This window comes from Pteropus medius, unplaced genomic scaffold, assembly GCF_902729225.1.
Source record: "Pteropus medius unplaced genomic scaffold, Ma_sr-lr_union100, whole genome shotgun sequence".
Lineage (NCBI taxonomy): Eukaryota > Metazoa > Chordata > Mammalia > Chiroptera > Pteropodidae > Pteropus > Pteropus medius.
The window spans coordinates 27,723,941-27,739,766 of record NW_024350319.1 but is presented as its reverse complement, the minus strand read 5'-3'; the positions used below and the strand labels follow the sequence as shown (position 1 = coordinate 27,739,766).

At 33.5% G+C, this 15,826-nt stretch overlaps 1 protein-coding gene across 3 annotated transcripts in view; it reads right to left on the bottom strand.

The window, feature by feature from the left end:
- Nucleotides 1-15,826, bottom strand: part of LOC120583380 (fibronectin-like) — a 44,550-nt gene that overhangs the window by 10,026 nt on the left and 18,698 nt on the right. For 2 of the 3 annotated variants that reach the window (XM_039838920.1, XM_039838921.1), the window contains exons 10-16: nucleotides 15,068-15,337; nucleotides 9,495-9,755; nucleotides 7,753-7,883; nucleotides 7,435-7,564; nucleotides 6,214-6,364; nucleotides 5,662-5,768; nucleotides 3,225-3,322 (exon numbers count right to left, since the gene is read on the bottom strand). In XM_039838920.1, the coding sequence (XP_039694854.1) occupies nucleotides 3,225-3,322; nucleotides 5,662-5,768; nucleotides 6,214-6,364; nucleotides 7,435-7,564; nucleotides 7,753-7,883; nucleotides 9,495-9,755; nucleotides 15,068-15,337 (1,148 nt within the window). Of the gene's footprint in view, nucleotides 1-1,070; nucleotides 2,304-3,224; nucleotides 3,323-5,661; nucleotides 5,769-6,213; nucleotides 6,365-7,434; nucleotides 7,565-7,752; nucleotides 7,884-9,494; nucleotides 9,756-15,067; nucleotides 15,338-15,826 lie in introns of those variants that run through there. The other variant, XM_039838922.1, reaches the window with a different exon arrangement.

Genomic DNA, 15,826 nt, shown 5'->3' with positions numbered 1-15,826 from the left:
GTATTGTGTAAATGCTATAACAAAGACATGAAAATAAAGTTGGAGAAGAGAGAAAGTAACTATTTTTAGAAACAGCTGGGGAAGCCACCCCCTCCTCCCAAAAAAATGATGAGAGTTAAGAATACACACAAAAAAATAACCTGCACAGATGAATCCTCGAAGGGGTGTGTATTATCAAAGAAAGAAAGAATAAGACGTCTAAGATATTTACAATATGAGTTTGGAATTCAAATGAGTGTAGGGAAAGGTAATAAGAGAATGGTTCAACAGATTTAGATGTGTTCTGAAGGTCAGTTTGGTCCTAGGAGTAAGAAAGAGCCAGCAACGCTGGTAAGGGCCTGAACTGAGGCAGAGAAAATGGGGATAGAAAGGAAGGGAAGGATTTTTGCAATAATTCTGAGGTAGAATCACTACAATTCAGTGAACGAGTACATATAGACATGACAGAAAGAGAGGAGTCAAGAGGCAACGCTAAAATTTCTAGTACAGGAAATCGATAAATGGTGTTCAAGGGAACTTTCATGAAAGGTCTTGAAGAATTGTCAAAAAAAAAAAGGGAAAAAATGTATCGGTTGAAAGAACAATATGACCAAAGAATAGAGTCAGGAAAACATAAAACATATGGATAACGGTGGGCAACACAATTTAGTGTTGAGATCTGAGGTGTAAGGAAAATAAAAGAGTAGAGAGCATATTGAGTCCTTCTTCGGCACTGAGGATCGCACTAAGCAATATATATAACGTTAGATAGACAGTGGGGAGCCACAGAAGGCTTTTTACTTTACACAAGCCTTAAAGATAGATTTATAATAATCTCTCTATATAATAATATTTAATAATTAATATCAATTATATTAATTATTAATGTAATTAATATATTATAATATTATTTTAAATATTTTCAACATAAGTCAACTACTGAGTTACATACATACATGCAAATGCCTTATATAAACATATTGGTAGACAGTTTATTTCCGTTGTAAAGCTAACAAGTGGAAGCTAAAGTCAGATGGTCTAAGTAGGTTAAAAATATTTTAACTGAACAAACCAAAAGGCTTAGCCCATGATTATTTTAATATAGAATTTTAATATATTCAAAGTACTGTAGTCATATGTGTTACAACTATCATTGTTTAAACACCAAGGAAACTGTAAAACATGGATAATCTTGATGGCATACACTCTTGTTCAAGCAGACAGGAAATTTTCAAGTAAGGGTTGATTTTTAGATCAAAGGAATCTAGTCTCTAAAGAAAGCTGAATGATATATTTGATTCCCTTAAAAATTATAACTTAATCAAATTGACTTACTTTATTCAGCAGCATGAACTTTTTCCTTGATAGTCACTTGCTTTAGAATTCAATCATTAATTGACTATTATCAAATTATAGTCAAGAGCTGGCCCAGAATACTAAAATTATCAGAGAAACATTCAAAGTCCTTACATTTTCATCTATCCAAATTCCTAAAATCTAGCCTTTTAATAAGTTAATCAGAACACTTTGACAATAATATCTCAACACCATACCCACAAAAATAAAAACCTTTCTCAGCTTCTAGATACCGCCCACGTTCTTTGGCTTATGGCTTCCTTTCATCTTTGTCACATGGCATATCTGATACTTTCTCTTCTGCCTCTTTATTCCATATTAAAGGATCCTTGTGATTATACTGTAGCCACCCAGATAAACTATAATTTTCCTATTTTAAAACCCGCTAATTAGCAAACTTAATTTGGGCTGCTACCTTAATTCTCCTTTGTCACATAATATAGTATGTTCCAGATTCCAGGAATTAGGCTGTGGATCTGTGGAAGGCTATTATACTGCCTACCACACCCCTCTTTGTCTTTAGTAGCAGGTACTATAAATAGATGTGGATTCTTTCTATGTCTGTAACATAACTACTATTACTTTGATTCCCTTAAGAAATTCATATAAAACCCATATATACTAACTAGTTCATTTCAAATGTCTGGTAATTTTATTGCTGAGTCCTTTTAGACTGTACCAGTTCTATAAATCATTGAATTTTATATTATGTTATATATTTATAGGAAACATCTTTTGTTAAATCTGCCCAGTTTCTAACATCTCTCTTTACAACCCCATCAGCCACAGACCTGTGGCCACCATTTTTCAATGACGTGGGACCTACAACCATTGTTGACCAGAACTGGACTGGGTGTCTAACCCAATTTGAAATAATCACAGTCTCTTCCTTGGGAATTTAGGGAGAATCTGTCTTCCTCTGTACTTGGAAGTTGTGTATGGCATTCTTCCACTCACCAAATGGATTGCTTAACAGAGAAAGTTGGTCATTAGGAAAAAAAAAAGAAAAAAATTACGGCAAATAAACAGAAAGAAATAGATGGAAGAAAGTAAACCCTAAATTTTCAATGGGCTTAAAATATCTGATTCCAATTCTTTCTAACATTAAAGTTATATTCTTTTCCTTAGTCTCCATGAGGCACACTTATATTAATACATTTTTCTTTATTATTTAAATGATTTCAGGTTTCCTTCTGTTATTTACAACTAAAATTATCATCTCCTACCACAATAAAATTATGGAAAAGTTGTTTGCCCCCATAGTATACAAAACAACAGTATTGTCCCCAGAAGCTTATTCTCTTCACAAACCAACACAATGTAGGATGTAGGTTGTATAAAATATGTCCTCATCTGATGCCAAATTACAATTATTAGCAACAAACAGCAATGGAAACGTACAAATTTACCATAAAGACAGTTGAAAAGTGGCTCCTCTATATATCTTACTCTCCTACCCTCTGGGCTGGAAGTCTCCACGCTTAATTAAATCTATAAGTTGGAGCTGAAAGGGAGTCTGTGGCACATCACTCAGCTCTAACTTCTGAAATTGTTGTTTTGGCCAGTGCTGTCACAGAAGCATTATCCTTCAGCACTGTCATTCTTTTATTCACTTCTTTGTTCTATGTATGTACATATCTATCTCCATTGAAAATTCAAACTTATTTACATCAAGTATCAGATTTTACTTAAATTTGAACACCTTCCATGTCAGCTTTGTACTTTTAAAGTAGTCAACAAAAAAATTACTGTGGAGAAAAATTTTACATTAAAAGAGTGGTACCATGATTTCAAAAGCCATTCATGTAACATGAAGGACAAAAAGAAAGAGTGAGATGAAGACCTCAGTAAACAGAAAAGTCGTATGATAGCACTGTTTTTTTTTTTACCTGAAACTTTTCAAAACCTCCTTGTGGGAATTTCCAAGACAAATATATTGTGTTTTCTTCCTGCCCCAAAATCAGCAAATCTGATGGTGGGTCTGGGTCTAAGGCAATGAAATAAGACACAGAAATTAAGTTTCTTTTTTTAAAAAAAGAGAAAGAAACAAAGAAAGAAAGAAAATGTTTACCATTACTGCTATCTACACTGGACTGATAACCTTGGACTGTCATGCTGTGGAAAAGAGGACAAGATTCCTAGGTTTTTCAAGTCAATTTTAGCACTATATGATCTTACTCAAGCTATTTACCCTCAATCTCAGTTTCCTCATTTCTAAAACGGAAGGGAAAAAAATTTCTAGAAAGCCTTTTTCCACAATAAAATTACATTAACTATAAATTTATTTTTCTTACAGCAGAATTTAGTATAAAGTTATTATAATTGAGATTTTTAACTTATAATTTTATACACTGCATAAAGTGAGAGATATATCTATCCCCCTTAAGTTCACAAATTCCTTTTCCCTTTAAATGTGTTATCTGAGAAGGTTACAGAAACTTATTTTTCAATCAGTAACATATTTCTATTTCTAATTTATATTTCAGATTAAAACTTCATGTTACTTTCCTTAACTGGAAGAAATGTAACATTAACATTTTATTGGAATAATTTCATCTCTGAAATTCAAATTTTGCATGAGATTTTTTTTTGTCCCTACCTACATATTGATTTAATTTTATTAGAATTCATCTCAGCAGTAGGTTGAAACTTGTATCACTGATTCACAATCCTTTTTATTCTATTTTTTGTGACCGATATTCCCATCCAACTGCAATTAATTTATTATTCTCCATATACCCATAATATATTTCAGCTCTATTTAGTACATTTATTAATATACCATCAACTTCTAATTGGATTTGAGGTAGTTTGAAAAGAAAGGAAGGTACAAAAAGACCAAAAATTATTAATATACAGGAGAACACAAAAATCAAATTATAAAGTGTAAAGGGTGAAAAAAAAAATGTTACCAGCCTTGTGTGAGAAAACAGTTAAAGCATTATTAAGATAGAAAGTATTATTAAACCCAGGAACTTAAGGTCTAAATAGAATCATTATTCATATAAAGTCACAAAGCCAAGAATTGATAGAGCCAGCCTTCACTATAACACAGTGGCCCTTCTACTGAAGCACAGTGGTTACAAAGACCAAATGTGATGTCAGGGAAACATGGGTTGAAATCTCTGCTACCTTGTATAAGCTAATGAAATTCTCCAAGCCTCAGTTTCCTCATTTGTAAAAAAAGTAAAAAAAAAAAAAAGCATCTTATTATAATTGATAGAATAAAGGTTATCATTGAAAATTAAGTGATATAAAGCACAGAAAAAGGCACAGCAAAGTACCTGACACAGAACAAGCACTCAGTGTGGTGATGACAACAACACTGACGACAATGATGGCGATGATGATGACATAACCCAAATTTAAGCAGCAACCCAAGAAGCTTTCACTGATACAAAATAATGAGCTATCATTTTTTAAAATGATATCTCATATTTCTTAGGAAAGTCTTTATAAGCAGCAACAGTGCCACATCAGTCGTAGAGTTAGATACCTGGATTAAATCTCATCTTCCATAATGAGTTATGAACACCTCTAGCCTTAACCTACATTTTTGGTCATCTGGGGAGACTCAGTGTGGTAACTTAAGCACATTGTAAGTACCATGCTAGTGTATAATAAGTGCTCGATTTTTTTAGTTTATTTTCTAGAAATTGATTTGACTGTTGCTATATTTTTCGGTGTTCTCTCTTTATCCACATTGTAAATTCTGTGAGTAAGCCTGCTTTCATAGTGCTAGGACATTGACGCTTGAGCATTTGTTCATACAGCTATGACCCACAAGTAACAGGGCTCTTTGGAATGTCTGCATATGTTCAGGGTGGGTATACATGGAAATGATGCTAATAGGACAGAAGAGACAAACTGAACCCAAATAATGCAATTGAAAGCACAGTGCCACCTATGTTTTGGTCATATTCCAAGGTTTTGTTTTGTTTTTCATAAAGTGTTATAGATATAGCCAAAATATTAGAAAAATATTAACTTTTTCATAATGATGGTACCTCAGGGTTTTAGAGAACATTTTACTTTCACAAAGAGCTTTGCATTTGAGATTAGTTATAAGATTTTATATCTAGGCAGGAATAATTATTCTCGTTTTCTAAGTGAGAATGTAACAATTTTTCCCAAGGTCACATAACTACTAAGTGATAGAGGCAGGAATATAACTCAGACATTCTCCACATAAATACAGTGCTCCTTCTCTTTAAGTATGCCATAAGCCATTTTCATAGTTATTTCATTTTAATCATATATTGGTTTTCAACACAACTATTTCCCTTATTTTTACCCATGAGAAGTTAAATATAAATTTGAACTTACAAGTGCTAACCGTGAGGACAGTAGGATGACCTCTCTTTAGTCCCTTGATAGTTATAACACTAATTAAAAAGTCAGTTCCTGGAGAAAGTCTATCAAATGTGAATGTCCTACACAGTAAAGAGAAGTCAAATGTTAAGATATTAGATCAGAAACATCTGGAAAGTCTATTTGCTTGTACTACCAGCAAAAAGAACTTTATATATGTTTTGTTTTTATTATCTATTATGAAAATAATTTGTTATACGTAAGCACAAATGGTTAATTAGAAATCATAGCTTCTCATATGTAGAAATTTCATTTAAATCAAAAGGTGTATATCATGCACAAAAGCCTGATGATATCCTGAAATAATTCATTATTATCTATTTGCAGGAATAAATTTCATACTGTACATCAGAATTATCCTAATGATATTATTGTCCAAAAGTTATCTTGCAAAGTTTTCTAATTACTATTTATAGTAAAACACTAACATAGCTTTCTAAAATTATATATAAAATGTTAATCTTATGCTCCATGCAACTCAACATAATTTTTTTAATACTTTCATACCTTTCTGTGGAAGGCAAGATTTCTTCTTTCATGAAGTTTTCACTGGATATTGAAATAATGTATCCATCCAGAAGACTTCTAGGTGAAGGCCAGCTAACAGTTATTGCATTTGAGTTTCTACTATGGTTCACAAATTCAATTGCACTTGGGGCTATATCATTGAAAACATAACACATAAAATAACGTTTTCTACCACACTAAGCACCTACTTTAAAACAACCCTGAAACATTCTCAGGATAGCTTTGACTTCTTTCAAACTCTGAGGGTAACCAAGATATCTTTTTATTCTCCTTTGTAGATATGAGAAGTTAAGTCAAAAGAGGAAAAAAAAAAAACAGCAAGAACCTTTTTAAACTTTGAAATAAAGCCAGTGTGTATCCCAGTGGTCTTGTACTCAATATTTCCCTTGTCTCTAAAATGTAGGAAGAGATTATATCTTGGTCTTATACAACCACCACTCTTAGAAATATTTAATGATTTTAAGGACTCATTCTAATTAAATACCAAATTATGACAAGGATAATCAGTAGGAAAGTTAGCTACAATCTGAATATGAAATGATTTCTTTTTTCCTGAGGAAAAAAAGTTAAATAGTGTATGATAGGCATTTTGTTTCCTCTCTAAAATTCTTCCACAGTTTGAGAAAGAAACAAAATTGCCAAGGTATTTTTCCCAATGCCATTCGTTGATATTACAGCAAAAGAATGCCAGACACGACCACTTTCTAAATATATAAATTAATGTTCCCATAGCATCAGTGTCAAGAATAACTGAAAGTTATTTTAGTAGAATAAAATAAAAGTTGACAATTTTACTTCACCTGGATGTGAAAATATACATTTTGTATACATCCTTCTCAATCACCCTTTATTTCATATGACTACCACAGAATAAATCACCATCTGCCATTGGGAGTAAGTTACTAACATTGGGTAAATGGCACTTCATTGTCTGCTTAACTGAACAGTGGAGAAATTAAATCTCAAATGGAGCATCTGGCTAGATCCCAGGCAATTAGCCACTCTATTGTCTGGCAATCCATACACAAGAGACGTTATGCTAACCATATAAGGAAGGGGAAACACAAAAAAAGATGAAATGATACCGCTAGCCCGTAAAGAAAATCTGGGAAGAATGTACTATTTATTAAATCTCTCCTAAAAGAACCAAATAAGTATTTGAACACTGAAAAATAACTAAAGTGTTTACACAGACTGTACCTGTCTGTATTTCTTTTATGTTAGGTGTACTGTCTTTAAAACCTTCTTTTTCAGTGCGAATTGAAAAAGTGTACACTGTGGCAGGATCCAGGTTAGAGAATGTTGCTGCTTCTTGCACTACCTTCTGGACCTACCAATCCAAAAGAATAAATTAGCAAGCTTTCATTTAAGAAATGCTCCACAATCGAACACAGGCCAAAAAAAAAAAAAATTTAGAGGTTATTTAGTTTCATTATTATCTAATGTAAGAATGTGGTAATATTGGATTCAGCATGAGAGATTCAAGTTTAATTCCTCCAAGAGCCCCTCTTAACATACCATGAAAGCAGTGGCACAGTTTATGCATGTGATTTCATAATGCTGAAAATTTCCATCAGCTGGATTCCAGAGAATTTCTATGGAGGAGTCTGTAACTTTGCCCTCATGGATATTTGATGGTGCTTCCAAACCTATCCAAAACACACAACATGCTTAAATTCTTGGATGTTTGCTGAGTTTTTCTTTTAATTTATCTCTTTAAAGGGAGACAAAAAAAAGCACAATGTGAAAAAAGGACAATAAAGTATATTAATCAACAATCTCTCTATCCTAATTAAAAGTAGTTGCTTACACATACGATAATAGTATAAAAATATGATAATCAGTGCCAATACTCAGAGTCATTGTAAATACCATTACAAGTAGCTAAGTTTAATGTTGCACTAAAAACCACATAGGAGCAAATTCACAGGAGCAAATGCATAATATACAAAAGAGGAAAAAGAAATTAAAGCTTTCTGAAACTACTAGCATAAGCTGAAAACACAACAGAGAGAAAAATATGAAGTCTAGACAAAGTACAAGAATCCTTCTGGTATTAAATATTGGCTGAAGCTAAAAATAAATTTTTATTCGATGAGTTTTAATAGTTAGTTTTCAAAATTTAAAGATCTCATTTAGCATAAAGAAAAAAAAATTTCAGAAAAACTGAAAAAATGGCAGCTTTAGACTCTTACATATCGATATATTTTGGTGATCGATATCACAACATTGATATAGTTAGATGACCAAATACTATTTTGAAATTATTTTGAAAGACAAGAACTGTCAAAGAGAATGTTTCCCATAATGATTTATAATATAAGGAAGAGAGGCAGAGAATATAGATATAAGAAGTATATGAAAATCATAAGCCAAAAGAAAATATGAACATATACTGAGATGATTATAAATATGTTAAAATGTTATTGGAATAATGTGATTCGTAACATCAGTTTGGGAGTATTTTATGGAAAAGTTAAATTTAAACAGTCATGGAAGGATTACAATTTGGGAGGAAGAAGACGATGGTATAATAATATATGTAAAGATTTATAGACAGAAAGAGCAATTCACAAAGAACCTGGACATGTTATAGTGGAAATGTTAATGTTTTTAGGACCCCATGTGGTTTTCCATGGCATTTATTACTCTACGCCATTCATTGATTGCTACATCTACTGGATGAATAGCTTAGATAAATTACACACATCTTAAATGTTCAAAATTAGTATTTGTAGAATTTTTGAGGAACTTTAAAAAAGATAAATCAAAATCAATATGAATCTCAAAATGTAAGTATTGGTATAAACAAATATAATATATATTAATTGTAAATATTCAAAGAGGTAAGGAACATATGCAATAGTTCTTCCCAAATGGCAGCGTGGGGAGAGCACACACACACTTAGATTACATGCTTTAAGCGATACTTTCAAAAAATATAATCTAGTTCTCATAATCTGCCTAAAATTAATCACATTCCTCACCCTTGGATTAAGTCATTGAAATTTCTAACTAATATACAAAGATATTTTTTGTTAAAGACATTAACACAGATTTTTATTTTAAAAATCCATGATTTCTCAATATCTCACAGGGTTAGCTCAATCTGTATACTTGGGCAATAAAAGATCAGCTTCAGCAATTATTTTAATAGATCTTTCAGAACAATTGTATTAAAGTGAATGTATCCTACTAACTTGAAATGATACACAAAATCAAAATCAAGAAAAAGCTTATGCAAGTCCTAAAATACTTACATGTTTTTACTGCAGGCACATAATACATATTACTTAATTTAGTCCCACTGATGATGGAAACAAAGAAATTATATTCTGTGCCTGGGGTTAAGTTGTCAACAGTTATTTTACTGTCATGTTTTAAAGGCATAGTTACATTTGGCCCTCCTTCAGTTACAACATGTATGCCATCAAACACTCCAATATCAGGAGTTTGAACAAATAAGATTACAGAGGTACTATGACTTTCATAAGGGATAACAATTTGGACTGGTTTGGGCTCTGAAAGATAAAAAGGAAGATTTATAATTACTTTTTTAATTTTAGCGATTTCTCTGTATTTTGTCTAGCATATTCTAGAATTTGTGGAGATATTCAGTGTCTATGCATTAAACTTATGTTTATTATGTTAAAAATACATAATTAACTTATTTTTTGATTCTCAGTAACAGTCTCAAAAACATAACTTGAGAGTTTCCAATATTTTACCTTTTTATTTATTTATTAAACGAATTCTTTTGAGAACCTATATCCCAGAATGGGTACTCAAATGAAATAAATAAGGCCAGGCTCCTGCTTTCAAAGAGTTCTCAATCTCATGGAAGAGATTCACTGATCACTAACTAGAAACCCAAATGATTAGAGCTGAGCTGGTGACATGGGCAAAAAGCTGTTAAGAAGTGAGCAAGAAATGACAGTTCTAACAGAGATAATTGGGGAAGGCTTTCAGAAGTCAGTGAGTCTTAAGGGATAGTACAAGTTTACCAAAAGGAGTGTGTGTGAGACAGAAAAGGTAGTGAGAAGGGAATTTCTGGCAAAGAAAATGCATGATCAAGGCATGGAAAGCAAAAAGGGCATCGACATGTGTATGAGAATATCAAGTTCTTTTGCTCTTTACTAGTAGGGGGTCTTTGGCAAGTGACTTAGTTGCTCTGTGCTTTGGATTCCCCGTTCCTAAAGTGGGAAAGAGACTAGTACCTACTTTACAGGATCATTGTGATGATTAAATGCAAGATTGTATCTGTACACACTCAGGATGGTTAAATTATGGGGTGTATCTGAGGAAAGGGGACAGAGCATGGAAGGGCCACCTCTGAGGCTGAATTCTGTCTGTGAGAGGCTTTGCATGCCATGCTATGGACGTCAGACTTTATCCTGTAGGCACAGGGATTTTCAGCAGACATTTCATTTCATTTTTAGGAACACAGTTCTGGCAACAGCTTGGAGGAAGGATTCATTTACATTTTACACTCTCTCTGACCTCTATTAAAGAGCTTTATTGTACCTTAGTCCTCTACTGTGCTATTTAGAGCAGATTTGAAATTTCAGACAATTTCTATTCACATTACTTTTCCTGAGGTCAATTTTAATTTCAATTCTATCTGTAGATTATTGAGATACCACCCAGTATATCCTTATATCTGTCTTTCTTGTAAGAAGATATTTTCTTCTAAAAAATATATTCTGAAAAGTACTTTTTCCTTCAGAGAATAATTAGATGGCCTTTTCAGTTTTATTAGTGACATCTCGTTTTATGCAATGGAACTCGTTCTAAGTTACTGTTAAATATTTGATAATGTGATTCTGCTACTTTCTCCAGAGTCAGGATTTAAACACACACCCATATTTAGCATTCTAAACCATAAAAACCTGTGCAATATCTCCACTAATTCATCAGCTGTTACATATAACTTTCTTGCCTCTTCTATTCTGGGTGCTTATGAGAAATTGTTCAATATACTAACCATAAAAAATTCCATATGGTATACTACTGGGTTTCAAGGCACTTTTACCATGTTTTTCCTTTTCCAGTTATATTATCTTTTCTTTTTCTGTCCACCACTAATTTTTTTTGTAAGTTTCCGCTTTAAATTCCTTCCAGCTGTCTTTAGTAACAAAGCTCTTACAGTAAATATGGCTTTTCCAAGGCTAGGGTGACATCCCAAAAGCATCCAACCCATCTAAATCTGTGGGTAATAATCTGTGAAAGCTTTAATTCCTCGAGCAGGAATTAAAGATCTGGCGATTGGAAAGGAGTGACCCGGTGTAGTCATGGAAACAATTCGCTTCCATGTTCTTGGGTGCCAAAGACATCTTCTAAGGAGAGACAAGGCTTTAAATAGGCATAGTCTGATGTAAGTCATAAAAGTATTTAGAGTCGGTGATGTTCTCTCTGGTGGTAAATGTGGGGCTTCCCATCAATTCCACGTGTCCAAGGAAATGGTGCCAAATGGCGTTAATGCATGACATGGTAAAGTGAAGGGTCACCAAGGCCGGAAAGGTGTAGAATGGGACAAAGTTCTTCCTCTCTTCAAAACTATCTCCTGAACCTCTGGAAACTCAAGGTGGAGTAGATTTCGCTTCAAAAAAAAAAAAAAAGAAAGTTCTCACCACATTTTGGAGACTTCTGATGGGTCTCTGCCACTGTGACTGTGAACTCTATCCTTACCCATTTTCCTGCAAAACCTCTTTCAAAAGAAATGGTAGCCCTGGGGGCTGTGTGAGGTTTTTTCAATATGAGATAAACTGAATTGGCCCAAATTCAAAGTCTTTTGTTACAGACAAGGTAGAATGAGATGTCAGGGATGCCCAGTCTATCTTGAAATTTATTCTACAGCAAAAAGAATAAAGAAAACACAAACGCGAGCTCTCCTAGAGCTCTTCTTCCATCAAGAAAACTTGGATATAGTTAAATTCCTCCAACAAAGGGAGACCACATAGACACTGGAATGGCTTTACTTCCTGCTAAGTGGACCACTGCTCCTCAATGCCACCACTCCACTCCTGTTGAGAAATAAAAATCCTAACAATAGACACTCTCCAACTGCTTGCTTGGTGTCAAAGTTCTTAAATTATATTAACTTCATAAGGTAGATAAGATTAATTACCTTTCCCATTTTAGAGAGAAGGAAACTGAGCACCAAAAAAGTTGAATGACTTCTCAACGGATGTAAATTAATAATTGTGAAGCTAGCATTCTAACTTGGGCAATCCAATTCCAAGGTCTGTGCTTGTAAGCACCACCTTCTCCTGAAAGGCACATTTTATGGTTCAAGGTACACAACAATAACTGGAAATCAAGTTTTGCTAGTTATGTTCAGAATAATTTAGAGAGAAAGAAAAACATGTGTTTCAAAGGGGAAAGAGAAACAAATGAATATATAAATTTTATTTTCTTCTACATGTCTGCAAAAGCTCATTAAAAAGAAAATGCCCCTCTATGGGTAACTGCCTCAAAGTGTGTAGGAAAGAGAAAAATAGTACAATAATAATCAGCAAATATTTGTTGAATGAATGCACAGAAAGCATTAACTTCTACCTCTGCACCTTGGGATAAATTAATATTTGCTTTATTATCTTGAGACAAGTACAAATGATGAATGATAAATAATCTGGTGATGCCAAAGATGATTGTTAAGCTTTAAAAATGACTAGAAAAGCCAATAGGATTATAAGAAATAGTGGAATGCTTGAAGGAACTAGAGATAATTCACCAGAAAGAAACTATAAATACCAGGATCACAAAATGTCTGTTTCCAAACAAATATTTGATGGCCTTTCATGTGAATCCAGGAGTAGATTTGCTCTGTGATGCTCTGGAGAACAGACTGCATAACAGAGGAAAGTGACAAGGATGTAACTTTCCAAAATGATCACAGGCACTATGCAGGAATTACATATCAGATGGGCAAGATCTCTGTCCTACATTCAAACACCAATATTCTATCATTCTTCCTAAAATTTACGTATGTTTACTCATGTTTCAGCCTCCATGTTGGATAGCAGTTTTACAAATAAGTGCTTGAATTAAATAAAGCCAAGAACTGTGCTTACAACTGAAGGTACAAAGCTGAAAAAAAAAAATTGTGAAAGAGATCACTATCTAGGAAGGGAGGCAAAAATTTTCTATTAGATGGCAGATTGGTTGAAATATGCTAAGTTGTCTAGAGTCAAAGAAGAATAGGATCTAACTTTTTTAGAGAGTAAACTTAGGCACCGAGACAATATAGGGACACTCTAACCTCACACTCTTTCAGCAATATCTTTAATAGTAGTCTTCTTTTGAATAACTGTTTCCTATGATAATTATGTTTAGGTAGATTTTCTCAGAAATTTAAGTATGAAAGTGCCATACATGAATTGGAGGATAAAATGGGAAGATTCAATGTTGGTTGAGTGTGGAAACTATTGATAAAGAATTTTTTAGACCAATCCATTTTTCCCCACCAGGCTGCCCTTATTGTTAGCCAAAAGGCTGGTGAGGTCCAATAATCTTTCCTTCTTCACAGTCATCACTACCTACCCGAATTGCTCAAGTCAAAATCCTGTTTCTCTTTTCATTTATTCATCACAAGCACTCCAGCTTTAAAGCTGGGACCACCTATTTCCATAATATAAAATGTATCTATTACTATCCATTTGCATTTCCCCATCTTGTCCACCATAATCTTTTGCCTAGATTCTCCAATACCCTCTTACCCAGTTTCCTTGCCCCTTTACAAATCCTTCTTTGCACATAGCCATAGGTAAATTTTTGTAACATAGGTCACATTGTCACTCACCCACATAAAACTCTCAGTGGCTTCCCACTACCCTGAAAAGAAACTCAAAAGCATAGGCTACAATCTCTTCATGATCTCACCCCTGAAAACTTCTCCAATATCATTTCCTACTGCCCTTCTCCCTCTTAATTAGATACCATATGTTCTGGGCTTTTTGTTCTCAGATACACCAAGCTTTTTCCTGTTTTACAGCCTTCATGCCTGATGTACCCTTCCACCACTTCATTCTACTCTGGCTCCTTCTTATCCTTTAAGCCTCCATTCAAATGTAACTCCCTCTATTACAATTTATTTGCAGTAGAACCTTCCATTCCTCTTCAATTACTGTCGACCACAGAACTTTGCTTTTTTCCCCCTCCTAATGTTTATCACAATTTATAAACACGTATAAACATTGTTTCATTTATTTTGCTTTTCACTTTTTTAATTGCCTTTCTCCCTCATTAATAGATTTTCAATGACTACGTATTGAGTGAATTAATCTTATTTGAGAAAAGACATAGAAATTTTTTGTTGGTTTGGTCCTAAACCTTTTATACACCATCAAATTTTCCTTCCAATGTGCTAGTAGCATGCCTTTGTTGATATAATAATAATCATAAGTATTTATGTAGCTATATATCAGGGAGTGTGCTAAGCACTTACATTTATTCAATCAGCTATTCTCAGAGAATACTATGAAATACATACTATTATTTTCTCCCATTTTATAAGTGTGGAAACTGAGGCATAAACAGGTTGAGTACATTGCCTACGGTTATTCAAATAGTTGAACCCAGGTTAAAACCTCAGCAGTATGGCTTTAGGGTCAAGTTCTTAATCATAAACAATACTGCCTTTCTACAATCAGGGAGCATTGCCAGGATAAAAGGGATAAGAATTACTCAGGTCTCGAGGCTACTATTATATGAAGTACGCCAACAAGCTGCTTAAAAAGGTAAAAACCACTATAAGGTGAGTCTATAGAGAATATTTTACAGTACCCTGAGATCAGCAAATATATGTTAAAAACAAAAAGTATTTGATTCTCACTTGAAGTCTGTTGAATAGTTACCAGTTCACTCAAGTTCCCGTTAATCACCATTGCCATTCCAATGTCATATGTCATTCCGGGGGTTAAATTATCAATCTTGAATCTATTAGCATCCTTTACAAAAAGATTCATGACTTGTTTTGTATCTGGTATGGATTTGATTTGAATGTAGACCTCGTGGCCATCTGGTGGGGATTCCCATTGAAGCACTATACTGTCCTCTCCCACATCCTCAGATGTAACATAAACTTTCTGAGGTGGATTGATACCTTAAAGAAACAGAGAAATAGATGCCCATATCTTAGTTTACTGTTAGCAGTACTCACTCTATTGAGTAAAAATATCCCAGTCAATATTAATTAGTACTTAAAGTAAATTTAACAAAGTCAGAGGAGAGAAATTAGGGGGATCATCTTATAAACTATATAAATGTACTGTAAAATATACCAATGTACTGTATACTTGAAACTAATAAAATAAAATTAAAAAACCAATCAAATCCTTATGTTGCCCCATCCTGAAAAGGACTCAATTTTGGAAAAAAATATGTCTTGCTATTACTAGGCAAGATTTATCAATATAATTAAGCACATGTATTGCACACCAAGGGAAAACAGAAACTATTTAGCAATTTCTTCAGATTTTTAAGGGTTCCATCAGAGTAATGTTCCCATTATTGAGATTATTCAGTCTTTTATCAAATATACATGGGCACCTACTACGCATCAGTCATCCTCCCAGGCACGCTGAGTGCATCA